The sequence below is a fragment of the Hoplias malabaricus genome, chromosome 1 (genome assembly GCF_029633855.1).
Source record: "Hoplias malabaricus isolate fHopMal1 chromosome 1, fHopMal1.hap1, whole genome shotgun sequence".
In the NCBI taxonomy this organism is placed as follows: domain Eukaryota; kingdom Metazoa; phylum Chordata; class Actinopteri; order Characiformes; family Erythrinidae; genus Hoplias; species Hoplias malabaricus.
In genome coordinates, this window is record NC_089800.1 from 31134932 (window position 1) to 31159126 (window position 24195).

Consider the following 24195-nt stretch of genomic DNA (forward strand, 5'->3'; position numbering starts at 1 on the left):
ACGCTTTTATCCAAAGCGACTTACAAAAGACGATCTAACATTCGAACTACAGCACAAATTATACAAAATACCTTACATTAAGTGCAATATGCCAGGAAGTAATAAGTGCATTAAAGAAAGACATTCAGTGCAAAAGATACTCTCAGAAGAGCTGGGTTTTCAAGGATTTCTTGAATGCGGAGAGGGTTCCTGTTGCTCTGATAGTGCTTGGAAGCTCGTTCCACCAGCATGGTACCAGAGATGAGAATAGCCTCAACTGAGGGCGGGCGCTAACGTATGGTTTTAAGAGTCTATTGAGGTAGATGGGAGCAGAACCAGTGAATACTCTGAAGGCCATCATTAGTGATTTAAATTTGATGCGAGCAGCTAAGGGTAGCCAATGCAGCTCAACTAATAGGGGCGTGATGTGTGCTCTTTTAGGTTGGTTGAAGACCAGGCGTGCTGCAGCATTCTGGATCATCTGTAGCGGTCTCACAGCACAGGCCGGAAGACCTGTCAGGAGGGCGTTGCAATAGTCTAGACGGGAGATTACTAACATCTGAACAAGGAGCTGTGTGGCATGTTGAGTTAGGTATGGCCTAATCTTCCTTATGTTGAATAGGGAGAAGCGGCACGATCGAGCTACAGCGGTAACGTGATCTGCGAAGGTCAGCTGGTCATCAACCATGACACCTAGGTTTCTTACAACCTTGGTGGGAGCCACTGATAGGGACTTTAGCTTGATCCTGATGTTGTGGAGAATAGCTTGCTTGGCTGGGAGGACCAGTAGTTCAGTTTTGGATAAATTCAATTGGAGGTGATGTTCCTTCAACCATGTAGATATGTCAGAGAGACAGTCAGAGATTCGAGTTGCCACTGAAGTGTCTCCTGGAGGAAAGGATAAATAGAGCTGTGTGTCATCTGCATAGCAGTGATAGGAGAAGCCGTGCGAATATATGATTGGGCCTAGAGAGGTGGTGTACAAGGCAAAGAGGAGGGGTCCCAGCACTGAGCCTTGGGGCACACCTGTGTTGAGGTGGTGTCGTGCTGATGTTTGTCCAAGCCATGACACATTGAAGGATCGATGAAGGATTTTTTTTACCAAAAATATATACGTTCCAGAACCCCAACAGCTCAGTGACAATATCCATTGGCATGTCAAGTTGTAGAGGAAAGAAAAATGAACACCCTCGGAGTATGTGCAGAAACTGAAAAGGCAGTTTAGTTTATTTAGTCCACCATCTTATTACTGCTGTTTACTACAACCCCAATTCCAATGAATTGGGTTTGTGTCCCAACTATTTTGGAATGTGTTGCAGGCCTCAAATTTAAAATGAGTGAATATTTGCAAAAAAAAAAAAAACAATGTTTATCAGTTTGAACATTAAATATCTTGTCTTTGTAGTGTTTTCAATTGAATATAGATTGAAAAGGATTTGCAAATCATCGTATTCTGTTTTTATTTATGTTTTACACAACTTCATAACTTCATTGGAATTGGGGTTGTACAACTGCAGGTTGTGCAACATCCTCCACTGATGACACATACTGCATTTCCCTCATAACTGGTGCAAATGTAGGGGTTTTTGCTGGGCATCCAGTTGACTTGGTTGTATAAGCTGATCAGAAAGCCTTTAGATTCTTTTGCTCATGTGAGCAGAAATGTATAGAACAGGTGTCAATAATAAATGATAATTTGCTACTGTTTGGTTGTAAAAATAACTGACTGCTCCTTTAACTCAAATATAACATCAGCTTCCAACATGTCTGTAGTTCAAAGCTTAAACCCCACCAGATGGCATTCAAGGGGAATGCCAAAGCCTGATTTTCACCTCTGAGAAGATCCATGTAAACAAGAGTTTACAAGTTTAAACACCACTGGTCAAATAAAGTTTTTGATGAACACATGCTCTACAGAACACATGCTCACATGGTTTATTTTATTTTTATAGTAAAAGTCAACATTAGTTTCAGGTGAAGTTTGTTGTTTGGTGGAAAGTTCTCTATAAACTGCCAATTATAGGCCCTGCAGAAATAAGTTTTACAAAAAGCACAATTTAATATGGATTTTTTCTGTAAAACATTAAATTCAACTAATAAAGGTCATCATCATCATCATCTTCTTTGCCACTTAATCCATTTCATGATACTAATAAAAGTGACTTTATTTAATAATGCAGAAATGTGGTCTCTGTAGATTTTACTTATTTTTACTCAGAAAATCAACAAATCATATTATATAACCAGGACTGACTTTTACATCTGAGTGTATTTTAAAATGAATTGACGAAATATGTCACCTGCTCCAGAATAATTTCATATTTTGGAAGATTGCTGACTGACTCTTTGATCTGGTTTCCAAAAGGAGGGTGTCGATTCACAATCTGGACAAAAGAGATATAATCAGAATTTTTTTTGATTATTAGGACACTTAACAGAACAAAGCAGGGCACTTGATAAATCAGAATTATTTTGAATATGCATTGCATTTTCCATAGAGATTGCAGGATTGGCACGTTTTATTTATTTATTTATTTATTTATTTATTTTTATACTGAAATCTTTTAATATTTGCTGATACCAGTACCAGTGTAATTTTTTTCTTTAAATGTTGCTAATCTTTTTTATAATTCAAGCTATTTTCAGTTCAAGCACTAAATTGCTTAGATTATATGAGGCTCACAAGTGTGGAAAAAATAGTATAACCAGGCATTTTTTAGTAACTATTCAATGGAAGCTCCAAACTGTTGCTATATTTCTGTCCTATTCCTTGTTTTCCTTCACTAACAAGTGTGGTGTTTTCTCCTGTTATCTGATCAGGGCAATCTCTTATATTAATAGTGAATATGCTTTTATCAACATGTACCAGCTCGAGTTCTCTGGCATTAGTGATTTCAATCTTGTTGAAAGATGTCAGTCCTGCGTTCACCATAGCAGTCGCTAAGGACAACCCTGGAAAAAGTGAGGACATCAAATTAACTGGTTTTAATTTGTGATTATCATCTGTACATTAGAACCAGGGGTGTTGAAATATTTTGATACAATTCTATTTAAAAAGTTAGACACTATAAACAAAATGATTTTCAATGTAAACAAATACAACTAATTTCTTTCTCTTTAAGGGGTGTGGAAATAGTTTAGAAAGTGATCCCACCAATCTTATCCAGCTGCTTGGAGACATATGGGGAGTTTTCCCACAGCTTGGCTCTGAAACACTTGGCCAAAATCAGGGCATTGAGCTGAGCGGAGAAATTCTTTTTGGAGTGGTGACTAAGAAACTCGGACAGGCCTAAAAATGCAGATAAAATACATCAATGAAATATAGATGATACGGGGAAGATTGATACAGTAATATACATACTAATATACTAATACAATACATTCACAATAATCCCTTCCTGGATCAGGGCCTTGTTGTGGCGGAAGGGCTAATGACTTCCAGGGCTATGTTGTCGGGAGCTGTTAGCTCCCAGTAGGGTCTCCCATGGCGAGACAAACATCCAGACAAACATGATCCAAGAAGCATCCCTATGACTACAACATTTAAAACTAAGTGTACCCTGCCTGGGAGAGGGTTACCAGGAGCCAGGCCTGGGGATAGTGTCCGATAGCGATCACCTGGTTGCCTGGCCAGTCGGGTTCAGCCCGAAAAAGCAATCATGTGGGCTCACCACCTGCAAAATCCAGAGTAGGGGTGCGGTGCAATGTCCAATGGGCACAGAGCGAGGGCAAAGGGGCCCCTGTCAGCAGAAACTGGTTCTTGGCACATGGAATGTAACCTCATTGAGGGGGAAGGAGCCGGAGCTGGTGTGGGAGATTGAGAGATACCAGCTAGATATAGTTGGACTCATCTCTACATACAGTGGGCTCCGGAACCAAACTCCTCGAAAGGGGGTTGGTCACTCTCCTACTCAGTACTTGCACAGGGTGAGAAGCGCTGGGTGGGTGTGGGGATACTCACAGGTTCCCGGCTGGTAGCCGTACAGGGTTTGTCCCGGTAAATGAGAGGAACACCAGAATGCAGCTCCGGCTTCCAGAGAGGAAAACTTTGACTGTTGTGTGTCCATATGCACTGAACAGCAGCACAAATTATTTTGCCTTCATGGAGGTAGTGAGTGGCGTTCTAGAGAGGATTTCATGCACTGACTCTATTGTTTTGCTGAGACTTCAACGCTCACATTGGCAATGGCTGGGAAACCTGGAGAGGAGTGATTGATCTGAACCAGAGTGGTGTGATGTTATTGGACTTCTGTGCTAATAATTGTTTGTCCATAATGAACACCATGTTCGAACACAAGGTGGCTCATAAGTGTACTTGGTATCAGATCACCTTGGGCCAAAGGTCACAACTTTGTGGTTGTGTCTTCTGATCTGATATGGTCTTCTGATATGTTTTGGACACATCAGGTAAGGAGAGGGGCTGAACTGTCAACTGATCACCATCTGGTGGTGAGTCGGATCCGATAGTGGGGAAATCTGCTGAACAGACCTGGTAAGCCCTGGTATAGTGAGGGTGTACTGGGAAAAGCTGGCAGAGGACTGGATTTCAACTCTCATCTTTTCACATGTTCCAGAGAAGGTAGGGGGAATGGAGTCTGAACGGACCCTGTTCCGGACCATTGTGGAAGTGGCTGCATATAGCTGTGGTCAAAAGCTTGTTGGTGCCTGTTATGGTGGCAACCCAAGAACCCGTTGGTGGACACCAGGGGTGAGGGAAGCTCTCAAGTGGAAGAAAGAGGCCTTTTGAGTTTGGCTGGCTCGGGGAACTCCCGATTCTGCAGATGAGTACTGGCAGGCGAAAAAGGCTGCAGCTGTGGCAGTTGCTGAAGCAAAATCCAGAGCATGGGAGAAGTTTGGAGAAGCCAAGGAGAATGACTTCCAGGTACCCTCAAAGAGGTTTTGGAAAACACTCCAACAGCTCAGAAGGGGGTGGGGGTACACTGTCCAAGCTGTGCTCAGTAAGGATGGTGAAACTCTAAACGACTGAGTGTATTGTTGGGCATTGGAAGGAGTACTTTGAGGAACTCCTAAACCTGAGAAACATGCCTCTTGTGCAGGAGGTAGGACCAGAAGTGTCTGGGGTGTCAGATTCCATTTCCTTGGCTGAAGTCACTGAGGTGGTGAAAAGGGGTGCCTTTGAAAATGTGCCTTTGGATTGGCGGGGCGGCGGCTCCCATTTTTAAAAAAGGGGACCGGAGAAAGTGTGCCAATTATCGTGGCATCACACTTCTCAGCCTCCCTGGGAAATTCTATGCCAAGGTGCTGGAGAGGAGAATCCCTCCGATAGTCAAACGTAGGATTTTGGAGGAACAATGCTGATTTCGTCTTGGCCATGGAACTATGGACCAACTCTACTTTTTCACAGATGATTGAAGGGGTGTGGAAGTTTGCTACTTCACTCTACACATGCTTTGTGGGTTTGGAGAAGGCGTATGACCGTTGTGATGGAAATTTGTTTATATAAATGATTTATAATCAATAGAGATATTTAATCAGCAATGGCCACGCATGCTTGTGTAAACTGAAATTGTTTTATTCCTAATTCTCTGTGTGAGACAGCAGACTTATGTGTGTGTGTGTTTCAAATAACATATTGACACTTTCCGTTCAATCAACTCCCTATGTCTCCAGACCAAGGAGGTAGAGGGGGAGGCACAGGCCACGTCTGGAAAAGTGTTAGAAATACAGGAGACAGGGGAAAACAAATGGTGGGAAACTCAGAGTTTTGGGAACAGGATACAGTGAAAGATGACTGAAATGTAAAAGAGTGAACAGATGGTGTACTTCAAAGGGTTTTCCATGTATAAAAAGACGCTGATCAAAAATGGTCAGCAGAGAGGTGAAAAACAGCGTTACGCGCACGTCCCTCTCTCACGTTGATTAATAAATGCTGTCTTACTTGATGCCGACTCAGAGACTAAAGAGCTGTCTTATTTTCTGTCATGATTTTCCACCACACCGTGTTCCCAGAGAGATTCTGTGGGAGGTGGTTTGTGAGTATGGGGTGCCAGGGTCGCTCCGGCGAGCCATGCGGTCCTTGTACTCTCAGAGTTTGAGTTGTATTCGCATCCTCGGCAGTAAGTCAAGCTTGTTCAATGTGGGCATTGGACTCCGTCAGAGCTGTGCCTTGTCTCCACTCCTGTTCCTGATGTTCATGGACAGGGTGGCGAGGCACAGATTGGGACAGGAAGGCTTCAATCGAGGAATTTGGGAGGTGGCAAATCTGCTGTTTGCAGATGATGTTGTTCTTCTGGCTTCTTCGCAAGGAGGCCTCCAGCCTCCAACCTCGACTTGAGCAGTTTGCAGCCGAGTGTGAAGCGGTCGGTATGCGGATCAGCACCTCCAGATCTGAGGCTATGGTTATCTACTGGAAATAGATGGCATGCTCTCTTCAGGTAGAGGATGAGAACATATCCCAAGTGAAGGAGTTCAAATATCTCGGATTCTTGTTCACGAGTAATGGGAAGGGGGATCGTGAGATTGACTGTAGGTTAGGTGCTGCGTCTGCAGTAATGCGGTTACTGAACCGGACCATCGTGGTGAAGAGAGAGCTGAACCATAAAACAAAGCTCTCAATTTAACGGTCGGTCTACGTACCCACCCTCACCTATGGTCATGCGCAGAGGACTAAATAACAGTGCAAGCATTTATGTTTTAACTTAAAAACTGCCTTATTAGATATACATAAATTACTAATAAGTTGACAGAGTGAAAGCCTCACCAGAAGATGATGCTTCTGTCAACTTTCATTCCACTTGAAGTTGCCCCCATCTTCAAGGGACTTTATTTTTATTATTTATATACATAGATTAAAGCTGCTCCATATATACCACCCCCACCCATCCTAATACTATGACAAGATACAGACTACCAGAGGGGCAGGGGACAGATCACCTATGACACTATGACTGGCCAGATGTACAGGACACAGAAAATTTTGAAAGGATTCTTCTGTCAATTTAATATTAGATATTTAATTACTACAAAATTTAAAGCAGCCTTTATAACTAACTGAAACCTGAGATAACAGCTGATAAGGTGTCACCAACAAGATAAATATAATAAAGACATTATGACACTTAAGTCATCACGAGCTAAATAGAAGACTAGGAGAGTAAAGGAGAGTAAATTCTTGATATGTAAAAAAGCCATGTGACAAGTGAAAGAACAGCGCTGTCTCCTCACTCATCGTCCAAGGCTTATCTGTCATTGAGCAAAAACCTAAACCCTCGGTGGTTGCTGGGTTGATTTCCTGCTGCTCTGGATGAGTGTGTGAGTGTGTGTGTGTGTGTGTGTGTGTGGGGACAGGTTAATTGCAGAGGTACAATTTTGTTTTACTGCTATACAGTGACAAAATATCGATATAAAATCAATAAAATCAATATATTAAATTTCATTTAAAAACACTAGTTATCACTCCAATGGATTACATTTGCTAACTCTGACTCCATTCCTGAAAATCTTCCCTGTGTCCTGTGTGAGTCCAAACTCCTGAATTGGGATACAGCCCAGCTGAGCCTGGATCAGACTGTGGTAAGAAACAATAAATACACACACTAAAAACAATAATAACACAGGTTATTCTGCATTTTTGTTCATCTTACTTAACAATTGTGAAATTGTTTTAGTTACATTTAAGATAATATTGTTATTATTTACATTTATTTTGTCTTTCCTGTTTTGTGCAGAAAGACTGAATTATAGTTTCATAAAAACACTTAAATTATAAGTGAACAGTGTAACACATTGATAATAGTTCTGACAATTCACTATTAACAGTTTAATCAGACAAGAAACATGTTTTTTAAGTTAACTGACTGTACTATACAATTACAATTAAACACTAACATTACAGTGTCACAAACCAGTTAACTTTCATGTCGTTGCTTTTGATCTTCCCTTCCATGGGATACCTAAGAATAAATGTAGAATTTGTCTCACTTAGATGATGATCAAAAAATAATAAATATATATTTGTATATTTCTATTTATAAATATATATTATCACCACAACCCTGAAATAGACAAGTGGAAAAGATAATGATGATGATGATGATATATATTATGCAATATAGCGTGTTTATAAATATTTTGGACCTGATGGTGGCCCTGTTCTTGTCTTTGTTCAGTGTGTTCAGTGTCCTCTTCTCATTCATTCTCAGCTGCACATCACTAAACTCCTTCCCCTTGGAAATCAAATCAATCTAAAAGAGAAAATATCACAATACAAAATTGCATATATTTTTTTGTGAATTATAAAAGGTTGGGAAAATAGCTGTGGTAAAAAATATATATATTTGCCTCTTGAAGAATGAAAAATATCCCAATGAGGCAGATGTCCTCATCCAGTGAACTATATTTTATATTATGTTACAATTGTAGGTTAGTGCCATGTACAGTTCTACCCTCCTCCAAAAGTTACACAGTGCAGTTTCTGCTGTGCTGAGCCCAGAGTAGCAATGATAGAGGCACTATTCTTCCAATAACAGATCACCGAAGCATTTTGAAAATATTACATAGCGTTTCTTTAATCTAGATAGTAATTGTTCCTTTTCCAAGTTCTCCTGAAGGAAGCACAGTATTTAAAGTTATCATCCAATCCCTAGTTTATCTGTATAATCCTTCTGTTGTTAAATGTTGTTAAATTATTTCAAGTGAAATGCTCATTAAATGAACCTGAATTAATTCTGAGATGACTGGAGCATCACAGAAAAATCTGAAACTAAACTTGTTCTTCTAATTTGCTACTTTATTAATGATAGAATTCTTGCTACTTTTTCGTTACAGTATGATGTCTGCTTGGTCGTTGGACTACTGTCAGTCCTGCAGTGACACTAAAGAGTGGAAAAACTTCAGCAGCGCTGCTGTGTCTGATCCACTTGTACCAAAACAACACACACTAACAAACCACCACCACGTCAGTGTCACTGCAGTGCTGAGAATGATCCATAAGCAAATCATACCTGCTCTGTGGAGGTCCTGAACATTTAAGAACAGGGGGAAATGGAGCAAAAGCCACAGATAGACTGAAACTGTCTAAAACTGTAGAACTACAACGTGCACCTTTGGTTCAGTAGAGCAATTAATGTAGAAACAAGGAGGTGGCTTTAATATTATGGTAAACTGAAGTATATTTGTTTGCATTTATAATATAAATATATCAAATATTTACTGGCAACATCACACTGCCAAGACACGTGATTTTGAGAGAAGAAAGAGAGTGACGCTTACCAAATCCGACAATGTTTCTAAACCCGTCACTTTACTGAACTGCATCATGGTATCAAAGGCAACATAGTACCGCGCCATGAGCTTCCCACTCTCTGTGAACAAGAATAAAACAAAACCACGATTGTGTTCTCAGTTAAGTTAAGTGGCATATCCTTCAGAGATCCAGGGAGCACACTTCTGCATGTTTTAACTGTATTTTCCTTATTTAAAGGTGTAAAATATTGTATGTGTAAAGGTTATAATTAGTGCTCTCAGCGGTAATGAGAGGAGTGACTTTTTCACTTAGAAAATCAACAAAATCATTAACATTGACCAGGGATGACCAAAATTTGTATAAGCCTATCCTTAGACAAATAAATGAGATAATGAACAGAATGTGAAACAGAGAACAATGAAAGAATATTTTCAAGACTTAAAGAAATTACATTTAATACAAGACAAATGTGAAATTTTATTTTAAATAAAACCAGAGTACAATTCATCACCCGTTGGCTTGATATTTATGTCTTCGTCCATTGTGATCAACTGAAATGAGGCCAGGGAGTTCAGATTTCTTAAACAGAGCTCTAAAAACAACAAACAAAATGAATCAGTCATTATTTTAGTGACTAAAGTCAGCAACTTTAGAGGAGTAAATGTAAATATGTGCCTGACCTACCCTGCAGTTTAGTCTCGATTCCACATTTGTCAAGATCAGCAGAAAAACCTGAGACATATGTAAACTGATTTCAGACTAAAGTGGTTTGTTTTGATGTTGAGGCTGAAACTTTGAACAAAAGTTGTTTTCTTTAAAAATACCACACTTTAAAATTAGCTGTTTTTCATATAAAAAAAACAAAACAAAAAACATCAGCACCACACTTGTTTCAGATCTGAAAAAATCTACAAGGGTTTGTTTCAATCCTCCTTCTGAGCTCAGCAGTGCAGCACTAGGGGTGTGAAAGGATGTGGATATGGAGGAAATGTAATAAGAGGCATGCTAACTACAAGAAAAATATAATACAATAAAATCAGGCCCATTTTTGCTATAGAAATGGTTCAGATAAATTATTTATTTCTTCAACATTGAGTATTTGCTCTGGTGACTTGGGCTAAGCCAACACGGGCATATTTAGGTCCAGAGAGTAAAAATCCTTCCTTGTTTCAAATAAGGCCAGTTAGAGAGGTCTCCTTACTTTTGGGACAGCCTGTAGTAAACCAAACAGAAGATTTTTATTGTTGGAACCTGCTGACACGCCTCCACTTTAGTCTGTCCTCCAGGTTTGGATGTGTATCACTGTTGATTATAGTGCTGAAGTAGCACTAGTATTGAAAGGTGTAGCTGTGTTTCTCAATGTTGTGTTTCCTGAACAAGTTCCTCCTGGTGAAGAATGAGCTGTAGTGTCAGCCTATCGTGGAAACTGGTGACAAGCTCAACATCACACCCTTCACAAAATCACATTTTAGTCTTCATGTCTTCTCACTTCCAATCAACTCTGCACTTTCCAATTCTTTGCATTTATTGTAGTGTGAATAAAATGTGAAATGTGAAATGACATGGCCACGAAACCCTGGGCAATTGGAAATATTGCCCCCTGTTTAACCTTTGCTAGTTGTCAATTCAATGTGAAAGACTGTGAGCAGCAGTTACCATAATGTGTGGGATTCTTCAAGGCTCGAATATAGAGGAAAGTGGAACGAATCCAATCCAGTGCCATGTTAACATCAGAGATAGTGTGAAGGACAATCTCAGCATTCAAATGCTCCACCAGGTTTGCGTGTAAGCTGAAAAAAGAGACTGATTTAAACTCTAATAAATTAATCATTAAACACCATTCAATTCAATACTGAGGTCACCCAAGCTTTAAAGGAGGCATATGAAAAACTGATGAGCCTACCAACCAACAAACTGTGAAATAAACAAACTAGTCCTTATGATGTGGGCTGCCTAAGTCAGTAAACATGGGATATAACAGGCTTATTTTATGCTGCTTCCTAAGTAGAGTGCAGATTTTATCACTGTCCTGGAAATATTGTGTATGTTTATGTGAGAGAGCAAAGCTGATGTTAAACGCAGCAAAGTAGGCACAACGAGTGTGGAGCAATAAGCGCATTGAGTAAAAACTGAAAAAAAAATCATCATTATCATTTAAAGGAACAAATGCTGAACAGGGCTGTTTAGACAGGAGGAGAACGCTGCTGTGGGGTTTTGACCATATTAAAAACCAGAACTGTGTCCCCTCTGGAAATAAGGGGTCTAAGATGTCCCGTTTAAAAGTTGTTATTATAAAAATTGCCATTACACAATCCACATGGCATCATACCTGCTCTCTATGGTCTCAGAACCACTCAGTAACTGCAAATATTTATCTCTGGTCTGAGAACGGGTCATAATCACAGCAGTTGCTGATGTATCGAACTAAAGAAAATGTAAAAACCTGTTAGTTGTCTATGGACAAGTATCCTCTCATAAAAACCATCAGATCATCTACTACAGCACCAAATGGTCAATGATTTATATGCACCTCTTCTATGAAGCTACTTTAAGCTGCAACCACTGTTGAAAATTTTCAGTTGTACACAATTTGTACTCTACATTGTCTATACAAAAGCACTGTGAACAGAATGGGAAGCCCTGGAGCAGCTGTACATGAACCTAATTTCACCATTCCCAATCCCAAATGTGGGATATGGCGGTATAACCTCACCCAGCATTTGAATGTAAAGAAACTATTAAACTATGTTAAACTATGTTCCTTGGAGTGATGAAAAGGACCTTTGGCACCATAGGCTTTAGTTCAATACTACATGTTCTGGTCCTGTGCTTTAGTTAGGTACCTGTGGCCTGCCTGCTCTACCAATCATTTGAAGCATGTCTGCCTCGCTGTACTCTTCACATGATCCAGCGACATAGTGCATCGTAGATTTGATCACCACCAGGTGAGCTGGTAGGTTCACACCCATCGCCAATGTGCTGGTGGTAACTGTGCACATAAAAAATACATTTATAAATCCTTTAGTTGTATTAGTTCCTATTTACAAAGGAAAACACAGCACAGGCACAGCACAGAGTGGAAAATACCCTTAACTGTGGTAATGCAGCCCTGAATGGCTTAATGTTCAGCATTATATAACATTAACAAATACAACAATACACAAAATATTAATGTGTAATATTTAAAGAACCACTTTTAAACCTGTTATACACAGTCCCAAAATGGTAGTAAACTTTCAACTATTCCAAACTTTTGTGAAACGTGTCGCAGGCATAAAACCTTCAAGAAAGTGCACTGAATATTGTGTTTCTGTACAATTTAATAAATTGCCCTCAGGAGTGAGTGTGTGAGTGACTGGATGAGTGTGTGAAATAGTCCACAGGTGTGTGTGAGTGACTGGGTGGGTGTGTCAAAAATGAATGAAGCACTCACAGAGGACGGGTAAGTCACCGACTGTAAAAGCATCTTCAATTACTTTCCTGTCTGACGCGCTGAGGCCCGCGTGGTGAAATCCAACACCACACAAAATCAGATCTTAATGAATACAGACAGAAAAACACTATCACTTTACAAAACAAGCTGATCTCTAGGACCCTCATTTAAAGGGGACATATTATAAAAAAAATCCCTTGTTCAGTGCAATTTCACATTAATGTGTGAATCTGGAATCCACCAAACCACTCACTGTGAAACAAGACCACCCATTCAGTTTTCTGTGTGCTGTTTGAGTCAGAAATCATGGGGGTAAAACGAGCTGTTCTAATTCTGCTCTGCTTCTGACATTAAGAGCAGAGACTTAAGGATTGCCCCGCCCCCTCGTCTGAGACTGTCCAATCACAGCGCTAGACCAGCATTTATGTAAGACGAGGTAAAACGCAGCAAAACAGACACGAGAGCAGAGAATAAGAGTACAGAATCGCTCCTCACTGCTATGCGCTCTGGTCGGGGTAAACAGGGAGCGGCTCATTATCATTTAAAGGAACAGGTGCTGAAAGCGGGCGTTCTGAACAGGGCTATTTACACAGGGGGAGACCGATGCTGTGGGGCTTGTGGGGTTTTAACCAAAGCAGTTCACAGACATTTCATTAAGAACCAGAACTGTGTTCTACTGTGGAGAAGTCATAGAATATGTCCCCTTTATTGCAGGTACACACTGTGATTACTGTCAGGATAATTGTAGATTACATAAAAAATGTTTGGTCATGTGGTTATCAGGAATTCAGGAAACAAATAAAAGAGGTGTACATACCTCTGAGTTTTGAATCAAGAACAGAGCTGGCATATTTCATCAACCTATAAGTCAAGAAAATGAGCCACATTCACCTTGAATTTACAAATATAATACATTTCTCTATAAGAGAAAGAAAAAATAAGAACATAAGCATACCTATGTCTGTGATCAATGCTCAGAATGAATTTGGCATCCTTGGCGAGCACTGCAGCAGACTGTTGAACTCCTTTCCTTGTGGAGCAAAACTTGTACAAAAGAACTTTTTTAAATCAATAGCAATCAAAGAAATGCAAGAAATCAGTGAATCTCACTAATTAATAAAGCATTGAATGAAATAGAGCAAAAACTAACCTGCGATTATTTACCATCTGTCTTTATACCAGATGATTTAATTCTTCATTTTGTCTACAATGGCCCATCAACAGAGGACATATTGTGCAGTCATACTCACCACCAGTGTAGGCTTTTGGTCAGAGTAGGTCTGAATGATGCTGGCCATTTTGTAGTTGAGTGAGAGGTCAAATCTGAATTCATTCTGGTTGCTTCCAAAAGGAAATCCCAGCACTACTTTCCTCAGTTTCACAGGCCTGTGACTCTCATCCATCTCCAGACAAGTGGCGGGGCCCTGATCATCTGACAGCCAATCAGCTATCTGTAAAATGACAGAAATGACTTCAGAAAATCCCACAAATAATCCCAGAGTCCTGGGTGACTAGGGTGACTGTGTGAATTTGTGATATAATCCCACCAGCATGTCCTGGGCCTATCCCAGGGCCCCCTTCCAGTTGGATGTGCCTGATGTACCTCCAGTAGGAGGCATCAAGAGGCAACTTTATCAGATGCCTGAACCACCTCAACTGAATCCTCTCAACACCAAGGGGCAGCGAATCTACTCCAAACTATGCCCTATGATCAAGGAGAGTACACCCAGCAACCCGTCGCAGAAAACTCATCTCGTCATTACCCAGAGCTCATGTCCATAAATGAGAGTGGGGAGGTAGACTGACTGGTAAATTGATAGCTTTGCTTTTTGGCTCAGCTCTCTTCACCATGATGGTCCGGTACAGTGACCGCATTACTGCAGACACTGCACCTAACCTACAGTCAACCCCACGATCACTTTTCCCATCACTCATGAACAAAAACCAAGATATTGGAACTCCTTCACTTGGGGTAGGTTCTCATCCCCTACCTGAAGAGAGCATGCCATATGTTTCCGGGAGATAACCATGACATCAGACTTGGAGGTGGTGATCCACATACAGACCGCTTCACACTCAGTTGCAAACTGCTCAAGTGAACACTGGAGGCCTCCGTGTGAAGAAGCCAGAAGAACAATATCGTCCGCAAATATCAGAAATGCCACCTCCTGAGCCCCTTGACGGAAGCCTTCCTTTCCCAGCCTCCAGCTCGCCACCATGTCCATGAATATCAGGAAGAGGGGTGGAGACAAGGCACATCCATGACGAGATGCAATGACCACATTGAACAACTCTGAGAGTACAAGGACCATATGGCTCACCAGAGCAACTCTGGCACCCCATACTCATGAACCTCATCCCACAGAATCTCTCGGGAAACACAGAATCTCTTGGGAATCCACAAAGCATGTGTAGAGTGGAGTAGCAAACTATCTATGCCCCCTCATGTCTGTCAAAGTCTGAAAAGGAAAAACCTGCCCTGTGGAATTTATGACTTGATAACTGCAGGGGTTCAAGTAGACAATCTGGGTTTACATTGCTCTCTGCAGGGGTCAAAGAGACCATGAGAGCAGTGCAGAGTCAGTGCACAGTTAGTGCATGCCTTTAATGTAAAGGATCTATAGTTTACTCACGTGAATGGTGAAATTTGGTGTAGAAAACATCTTTAAAAAATATATTAATGGGAAAGTGTCATTGATAGGTAATAGTAAGGCACATTTTGGATGGTTTGTCCTGTTCAAAGTGTGTCCAGAATTGGGAAAAGGGAAACTCCAACCTGGAGGAACAGGAGGGCCTTGCCCTTAAGTGAGGTACCTGTCTTTTACAAACTCCTGACGGCTATACTAACAGCCTTTAGCTTGACTTTTTAACCTCCAAGTGAGGATGAAGGCTTCAGTTCCTCACGTTATAACTACAGAACTTATAAAATTGTAGTTATTCACAGCAGTAACGTTACAAAAATCAATTCCCACTCTATAAAATCTATTCAATTAACAGGATTTTTGTTTTGCTGTTACATATTTTTGGCCATAACAAGTGTATTTGTGATCCACTCTATGAATTAATACGCAGACAACACGTTTAAGGGGTAGATCTGTAGATGTCTATGTGGCACAAAATTGAATTTCCTCACATCACAAATGTTAGGGATGGTGGCAGAGACTGCAACAAATCTCATGCTTCTTTTAGAATCTGGATTTTCAGTCAGGCAGAAGTGTATGGCTTTCATTCTGCTCACCACAACCTCAAGAGTGGGCCCTCGGCTCGAGTCTTTCACCACGTGGACCTACAGCAAAGTGAGAAAGGAATGAAAAGGCTAAAAAGATCTAACACTGACTCTAAATCACTGCCTCTGCCCTTTCAGGAAGACCTAATAATAATAATAATCATCATCATCATCATCATCATCACCATCATCATACACACCTCATCAATGAGGAACAGCTTGACAGAGTGCAACAGACAGTTGTCCCTCCATTTTCTTGTCATACTGTCCCATTTTTCCTTTGAAAGGAAGCATTATCGTTAACAAAACAGTTAAAGTCTATTTAAGTTCAGTCTGGTGCTGAATGATTTTGGGACATATATTAATAATGTGACTATGTTTTAAATGTATTCCCTATCAAATGTTTGTGATTCAAAGCACTGAACACAATATGACAGATGGCCTTTTATCTAAGTTGTGAAGTCACAAATCATAAGTGCTTGCTTGCTTCTGATTGGTCACACTCATCTAGAGCTCTGTGCTAATATCACTCTTTATAACTTGTAGACTTTAAAAACAACCGCAGCAGTTCGTAATTTAAAATTGTGAATTTGATATAAAGTTTAGTAAAATTTGGAATTTGATGTTCCATCAAAAACACAGGAGCCCTGGGTATAACTTACAGGTGTGGTCAAGATAAGATGAGAATCCTGGATTTCAAAGAAGTCGTCAATCTCAGTGTCTCCAGTCAGTTCTTTGCAATTCAGTCCAAGAGGTCCAAACTTCAGCTTCCAGTTGTCATATCTCTGAGTGCAAAGGGCTTTAATTGGTGCCACTGAGGAGAAAGAAGAAGCATCACAGATGTTTGGTTTAAACAGTGATGTAAGAGAAGACAGTTTCACTCTCTGTACAATACAAATTAAGATTAAATTATCTTTATTAAAATGCAAAAATACATGTAAAATTCACAGTGTATAAATGAAATATATAGGATTTTATGTTGAGTCTATGTCAGAAGTCGTCATCCTTTCTTGAGGACTTTGAGGGGATTTAATAACATATGTAGTCCAAAATATGCATGTTTTTAATTAAATAAGAGGTTGGTGGATGCCTTTCTGGCAGGTCCAAGTAAGTGGCATACTAACAACAATTTTGCACTATATTTGTGCAGTGTGGGGCAGCCATGCTGCAGACTAGGCCCCAAATCCCTGTTGAGGAAACAAAAATGTTATACGAGAGGAGGAGCTAAGCCTGAGGTCTTAGGCTCACTGAGGCATGACTGGCTCCGTCCACTCCCCCTCCAGAAGTTCAAGAAGTTTATTGTCATTTCAGCAGTATACGGTGTTTACAGTTCACAGTGAAACGAAATAGCGTTCCTCCAGGACCAAGGTGCTACATAAGACAATACGCAACATTAAAGTGTATAAAGTGCAAAGCTAGTGCAAACATAAAACAGTGCACACACAATAAAGTGCAAAGGACATAGAACACAAAACAATACACAACATTAAAGTGCAACTAGTACAATCTAGTGCAACATAAAACAGTGCATACACGTTAAAGTGCAAAAGATATGGCTAAGAAAAATACAAAACAATGTCCCTACAGTACAATACAATACAATGTAATACAAGACAAGGCAAAAACCATAAGTACGGAGGGGGTGAGGGAGAGAGACACTGCAATTTAAAGTGTATTTGTGCTGTAAACGGTAACTGGATGTAAACATGATGTAAACCGGATATGTGTAAACAGTACACTCATTTACAGTCCAACAGACCAGTGTTTGCGTGAAGAAGTGTGTGTGTGTGTGTGTGTGTGTGTGTGTGTGTGTGTGTGCTTCTTCAGTCCAGTCTCAGTCTCTAGGTGTTTAGGAGTCTGATAGCATGTGGGAAGAAGCTGTTACGGAGTCTGGATGTGAGGGCTCGAATGCTTCGATACCTTTTTCAGGCCAAAATTTAAATTTTGTACACATTTAGTATCAAAATAAGTTCCTTCTATTAAAATGCATCATAAATCAACTTTTTAAAAGGCAAATTCCCTAATCATGCATTTAAGTTCATTTGTAAATTAGTGTAAAAAAGATCTTCTGTAACATAATGTAAGAGGTCTGCCTGGGGCTGGGGCGAGGCTGCCTGCTAAGCCACCTCCAGTCACTAGAGGGAGACAGAGACACTCTTAATTTGAAGCAATTAGTTCCACCTGGGCTACTCCTATTACTCCTACTCCTGGAAGCCAACACACACCTCAGTGCTCACTCTTGGGTTTCTCTTTTCAGAGTGCTGTGCAAGCCTGGCTGGTAATTTGGTAAAGGCTCTTGAGTTTTCTCCTGGGTCTCTATCTTCTGTTTCTCCACCAGAGCGTTCTCTCTGAGTTTCTCTGGTTTCCCTTGGGATTAAATATTTTCTTTTCTTTACCATTTTTGGTATAAATAAATAATTAGATATAAAATAAGTTGTGTTCTATCCAGAGGCGATTGCTCTAAGACTGCAAGGGAAGCTCGGCTTCCCCTAAAATGTCAAAAAACAAGTGATCAAATATATACTGTTGTGTGTACATGTCATTGAATAAATATGCACTACAACGCGCTCAACTTTTGTTCAGAATCAGCTTCTTATCACTGGTAAAGACGCGGTTTTCCTCTCAATCACTCCCGCACTTCACAGTGATTTAAACAGTGCGGACGCTGAGCGACCACAGAGTTCAATAGCGAAGCAGAGACGTGCAGCGAAACGAGACGAGTCATTGGATAAATGCTGGGCTTTGTCCCGCCCATCGGACGCTCAGCGTCTCTGGGGGTCTATGGGGCAGTGGGCTGGCCTCGGCTGGTCCGGACGCTCAGCTTCTGCATGATGATTGGATGATCTGTCTGAGGCTGAATCCCTTTTTGATTGACAGCGAAATGAGCGAATCAGCGATCCTTTGGTGTAAAGATCCGTGGGAGCATTACATTTTCATTCTGTTCTGAGTTGAACCGGAGATTTTCCGAAACCTCTTAGCGGCATTTTCTTTGTTAAAAACGACTAGCGACAAATCGAGCTTCTATTTCTGGTGGGTTTTTCGTAGCTGCTTGTGTTTGGAGACTGATTTCTATCGCAGTTTCTGTCCAGCGGGTGCTGCTGAGCCCCACCACCGTCACAAAGCACTCACAGGCGGACACACTTCACATGGGCCAAGGCCGTTTTAAGCAGCCTAGCTCTGCTGGCCTTTGAGAGGACATTAGTCAAGGCGAAAAAACGCCTTGTTGGTACGACAGGGTCACAGATTATTTTCTTGAAAAGGACCGGAGGGTAGAATTTACGTATAAATAAACCGATATATTTTATGATGTAGGCCGAAATTAAGCTTCCCCTCCTTGAAAGACCAGCATCCGCCACTGGTTCTATCTTTAATTTGTTTTGTCTCATCTTGTCCTTCCCTTTTGTTTTGGGAAACTCTCTTGCCTTTGTTTTGTTTTGCTCAATTTTGAGCTGATCAGTTTTCCCCTAATATCTTAAATTTTCCTCTCGTGTTTCATTTTTTTCCCAAGCACTCAACATCCAGAGGGGTTGTTTGTGTGTTTCTGCACTTGAGGCCTATTTCTCTAGTGCTCTGTTGGTGGCTTGCCCTGTTCCAATCCACCCCTGGGTGAGCTGCCACATTACACATAAAGCTTCCTCCTTCGGCTGTTCTGATCAGAGGTCACCACAGTGGATCATCCGATTCACATCATCAATTTGGAACAGTTTTAAGCCGTATACTCTTCCTGACACTACCCTCCCTATTTAACCGGACTGGTGCTATAACGCAATGTATTCCAGTGGCTAGGTACACACACTTACACCTGTTGACAATTCTCAAGAGTTGCCAATCCACCTACCAATGTGTGTTTTTGAATTGTGGGAAGAAACTGGAGCACTTGGAGGAAACCCACGCAGATACGAGGAGAAACACCAAACTCCTCACAGACAGTCACCCTGAGTAGGGCTTGAACTCACAACTCCAGCATACTGGAGCTGTGTGACAGAGACACTACCTACCGCGCCACCTTGTAACATAGGGCACATAATGAATCTAAAAACTAAACTATTCAATAAAAGATTTAACTTTTTACAATAAGGGTATATTAATGATACTTAAGGTCTGTAATAAGCCTTACCTAACGGTCAGGTAATTTAACAAATGATCACTAAGTAATGATAAAAAAGAACTAGCATTTCTTTTATATATAATACTAAAATGTTCATTCTTGTTCTATTATTACTTAATGATTAATTGTGATTTTACTTCATTGTTTAGTAATGCTTTTATGTAGCATTAATTACATAAAAGCATTACAAAACATATTAAGCATTTATATTTAATTATGTAATTAGCCCTATCAATTAAAGTTTCCCATTATTGTAAACTGTTACCAAATTATTTTAACTTACTATAAACAGCTTTGACACTGTTCCAAGGTTCGTTGTTCTCCATGAGCAGTCGAATAATGGCCAATTCAAAGAGCACGGTTTTCCCTGAGCCTGTGGGGGCACATGCTACAAAGTTCTTGCTGGTGTAAAGGACCTGAAACACAGCAGTAATTCAGAAAATCAGCTAATTTAAAAAGTGTTATACATTGTAATGAAGTGTGAAAGTATTTAGGTGTGGGTAGTATGACAGCTTTCTATCTTTATTATAATAGTTTTAGGCATTTCCAAACTTTCAGACAGCTGAAATCTGTACCCATCATACAAATATCTAAACTTATCACAAAAAGTAAATAATTTTGTTTTTAGTAGATTATTTCTTTGTTGTAAAAATGCTTCTTGGCAATAAATCTTATACTGTTGGAAAGCCTGTTAATCTCTAATCTCTAATTTCGCTTTTAAATGGTGCCACATTTGTAAGAACATGCATTTATGGGATGAGCAGGAGAGCTGAGTATGTGGGTTGCGTCCATGAAAAATTGGCCAAATCCTCTCTGCCAAAGCTAAACAGCTTATTCTGCCATTGACTCGTTTGGTGGACTGCATGATTGAAGTATATACTGAGACATATTGGCAATTTAAATTTTTTTTTTTCATTTAACAAACAGGAGCCTCATCAGCATGTGGAAGAACCATACACAGCAGCCTGGCACCACCACCTCATGCTGGTCACCAGCCTGGTCACACACTGCTGTGGGATGGCATCCCATTCTTCAACCCGCATTTGACACAAGTCAGCCAACGTGGTTGTTGGTCACTCTGGCACGAAAGAGCACGCCCAAGCTGATCCCACAAGTGTTCGATGGGGTTGAGGTCAGGACACTGGCAGGCCATTCCATCCTCCCCACTCCCAAATTCTGGAGGTAGTCTCTGATAAACCCCGCTCTGTGGGGGAGAGAGTTGTCATCTTGGAGGTACCAGACTGTGGAGATTGCCACTGGTTGCTGAATTTCATCTTGATATCTCTCTGCATTGAGACTACCTCCAATAATGACAAGCCTTGTTTTTCCAGTGCCTGCCTCCACCAAAAGATGTTACTCTATTGGTGCAGCAATTAGCATAGCATTCTCCACGTCTTCTCCACCCTATGATCCAACTGCCATAGGCTGAATCTAGACTCATTGCTGAACATAATTCACATGTTCAGGTTCAAGTGCATGTATTGCCGACACCAGCGCAAACAGGCCTGATGGTGAAGGGCAGTCATAGCAGGCCTCCTGGCAGCCCTATCCAGATCAGTCAAACGTGGCATGCCGACTCTTGGAGCAGATACCTACTGACCACTATAGCAGGGCCCATGCTCACAAGTGTCAAAACATGTGTCAATAGCAACATAATAAGCTGTTTGGCAATGGCAGAAAAGATTTGGCTACAACCCACATACTCAGCTCTACGGCTCATCCCACAAACCCATATTCCTTACAAATGTGGGACCATTTTGTAAGAGGTCAGCCTGGGGCTGGGGCGAGGCTGCCTGCTAACCCCCCCCCAGTCACTAGAGGGAGACAAAGACACTCTTAATTTGAGGCAATTAGTTCCACCTGGGATACTCCTATTTAAGGGATGCCAACACACACCTCAGTGCTCAGTTTTGGGTTTCTCTTTTCAGAGTGCTGTGCAAGCCTGGCTGGTAATTTGGTAAAGGCTCTTGAGTTTTCTCCTGGGTCTCTATCTTCTGTTTCTCCACCAGAGCGTTCTCTCTGAGTTTCTCTGGTTTCCCTTGGGATTCAATATTTTCTTTTCTTTACCATTTTTGGTATAAATAAAGAATTAGAAATAAAATAAGTTGTGTTCTATCTTTAATTTCTTTTGTCTCGTCTTGTCCCTCCCTTTTGTTTTGTGGAACTCTCTTGCCTTTGTTTTCTTTTGCTCAGTTTTGAGCTGATCAGTTTTCCTCTCCTGTTTCATTTTTTCTTAGCACTCTTAACATCCAGAGAGGTTGTTTGTGCGTCTCTGCACTTGAGGCCTATTTCTCTAGTGCTCTGTTGGTGGCTTGTCCTGTTCTAATCCACCCCTGGGTGAGCTGCCACATTACACATTTAATAGGGAAATTAACAGGCTTTCCAATTTATTTATTTATTTTTTCCCAAAAAGCATTGTTACAGGAAACAATCTACCAAATGCAAGTTTCCTTACTTTTCCTTAATTTGACTGAATATCAATCAGCTATGATGTCATTTGATTTTTACCATTTGGATTTTTCCTTTGCATGTTATTTAATACATTTTTGTACACACTGGTTAACAATCCTTTCACTCTCCTTCCTGTTCACTGCAAATTGTTCTCCAACTCCAGAAAAGCTAAATATCATTATTATATATTGTGAAAATGTCTTTATGTAACCGCGACCCTGAACTGGATAAGCGGTTACAGAGAATGAATGAATGTCTTTACGTACTGAACATTATGAATGGTACTTACATCATCTAGTGCTTTAGACTGCACATAGTTGAAGTAGGGGAACTCTTCAAAGACACTCCTAAATTTAGCAGCTGCATACACATCATTAAGGTAATCATGGAGCAAGGCAATATTAATACTCTAAACCTACAGCTGTGTGAGGATACGAATCTCAGAGACAGAACGAAGGCCTTCTGGTCCAGATGATCCTTAAATCACAAAGAAAAATACTTTGATTTATATTTCTTTAATAATTTTCTTTTAAGTGTTTACCTTTTTGTTTTATATATGAATCAAGATATTCATGCAAAACACCCAGGAGAAGTTTAAACTCTAGGGGGCGCTGCTAGTTCCCATTGCTGCATGCACCTTGTACTCCATTAACAAAAAAGGGTATGTGATTATTAATCTGTGTTGGCTATATTTCAGAAACCACTGGATGCTATGTGAGGAGTCATCAGCAGGCGGTTCCTAAATCAGGAGCTTGTGTCTGATTGGCTCAGTTGGACCTTACACGGGGAGTCAGTGAGGCGTTCCTAAATTGGGAGCCTATGTCTGATTGGCTCAGTTGGACATTATGGAAGGTGTCTGTGAGGCATTCCTAAATCAGGAGCTTGTGTCTGATTGTAGATGTTTCTCTTCTGCAGATTCTTTCCTGACCTCAGGGCTCATATGGACTAATCTACCTTATATCGTCGTTGTTCAAAGAAAAACATTTCTGTAAATAGAAATGCTCCAAAATGACTTGGAATAAAATATTTTTACATTTACATATACTTATGTATGGACAGTGAAGAATGTGACAGCCATTATTAGTGCTCTGTACTACCTTGAATATCAATGGGCTGTGCAGTCAGGGGGATTACTGTTGCTTTTCTTGCACTGATGTCTAGTCTTTGTTGTGGAGAACGGTGTCCCTCTGTATGACCCGGCTCTATGAAGGGGCTACAGGTAGCTACAGTGTGCACTGGGGGAGGATGCTCAGTTGCCATAGTGACATGACTGAGACTGAGGTCATGTGTAGGGGATCTCTCTGGACCCGACACACTAAAGCTCTTTCTCATCGGAGCTTTGAACAGCCTAGAAATTGGAAATAATACAGAGAATCACATTATCAGCTGATGATTTATTGCACTGTCAAATCTGTGCGAACACAATAACACGAGCTTCATAAAAGGTTCTTTTGTGCATGTAGATGTTTCATAAACACTGATCAGCCATAACATTATAACCACCTCCTTTTCCTTACACACATATACAACAAACAACTTCTATAGACTTACTGCCTTAACATATTTACTACATATTTTCTAACTGACATTTACCACACTTAAATATGATTAAGTGTTACAATGATATAACTCAATGTTATAATACTTTAAAAATGTTAAATAATATCTCCCATGAAAAATGTTACCCCCATCAAATGTTTTATTCTGCAAAAAACTGTAAATATGTATTAAAATGTGCAGAAGTGTGTTTAGTGTAAAGTATGTGACTTAATGTAGTCATGAGATTTAAAACC

At 40.5% G+C, this 24195-nt stretch overlaps 1 protein-coding gene across 3 annotated transcripts in view; it reads right to left on the reverse strand.

Moving 5' to 3' along the window:
• Nucleotides 1–24195, reverse strand: part of hfm1 (helicase for meiosis 1) — a 41165-nt gene that overhangs the window by 11931 nt on the left and 5039 nt on the right. For all 3 annotated transcript variants that reach the window (XR_010803949.1, XM_066677829.1, XM_066677822.1), the window contains exons 5-27: nt 23500–23750; nt 22838–22879; nt 22692–22762; nt 20235–20367; nt 16506–16657; nt 16044–16121; nt 15751–15903; nt 13868–14068; nt 13573–13661; nt 13435–13478; nt 12618–12719; nt 12028–12173; nt 11514–11608; nt 10841–10974; nt 9869–9916; nt 9696–9776; nt 9211–9302; nt 8077–8183; nt 7845–7892; nt 7410–7507; nt 3134–3268; nt 2846–2931; nt 2280–2363 (exon numbers count right to left, since the gene is read on the reverse strand). Coding sequence is in view for 2 of the 3 variants with exons in the window: in XM_066677829.1 (XP_066533926.1) it covers nt 2280–2363; nt 2846–2931; nt 3134–3268; nt 7410–7507; nt 7845–7892; nt 8077–8183; nt 9211–9302; nt 9696–9776; nt 9869–9916; nt 10841–10974; nt 11514–11608; nt 12028–12173; nt 12618–12719; nt 13435–13478; nt 13573–13661; nt 13868–14068; nt 15751–15903; nt 16044–16121; nt 16506–16657; nt 20235–20367; nt 22692–22762; nt 22838–22879; nt 23500–23750 (2470 nt within the window). In the remaining variant the exon portion in view is untranslated. The remainder of the gene's footprint in view (nt 1–2279; nt 2364–2845; nt 2932–3133; nt 3269–7409; nt 7508–7844; nt 7893–8076; nt 8184–9210; nt 9303–9695; nt 9777–9868; nt 9917–10840; nt 10975–11513; nt 11609–12027; nt 12174–12617; nt 12720–13434; nt 13479–13572; nt 13662–13867; nt 14069–15750; nt 15904–16043; nt 16122–16505; nt 16658–20234; nt 20368–22691; nt 22763–22837; nt 22880–23499; nt 23751–24195) is intronic.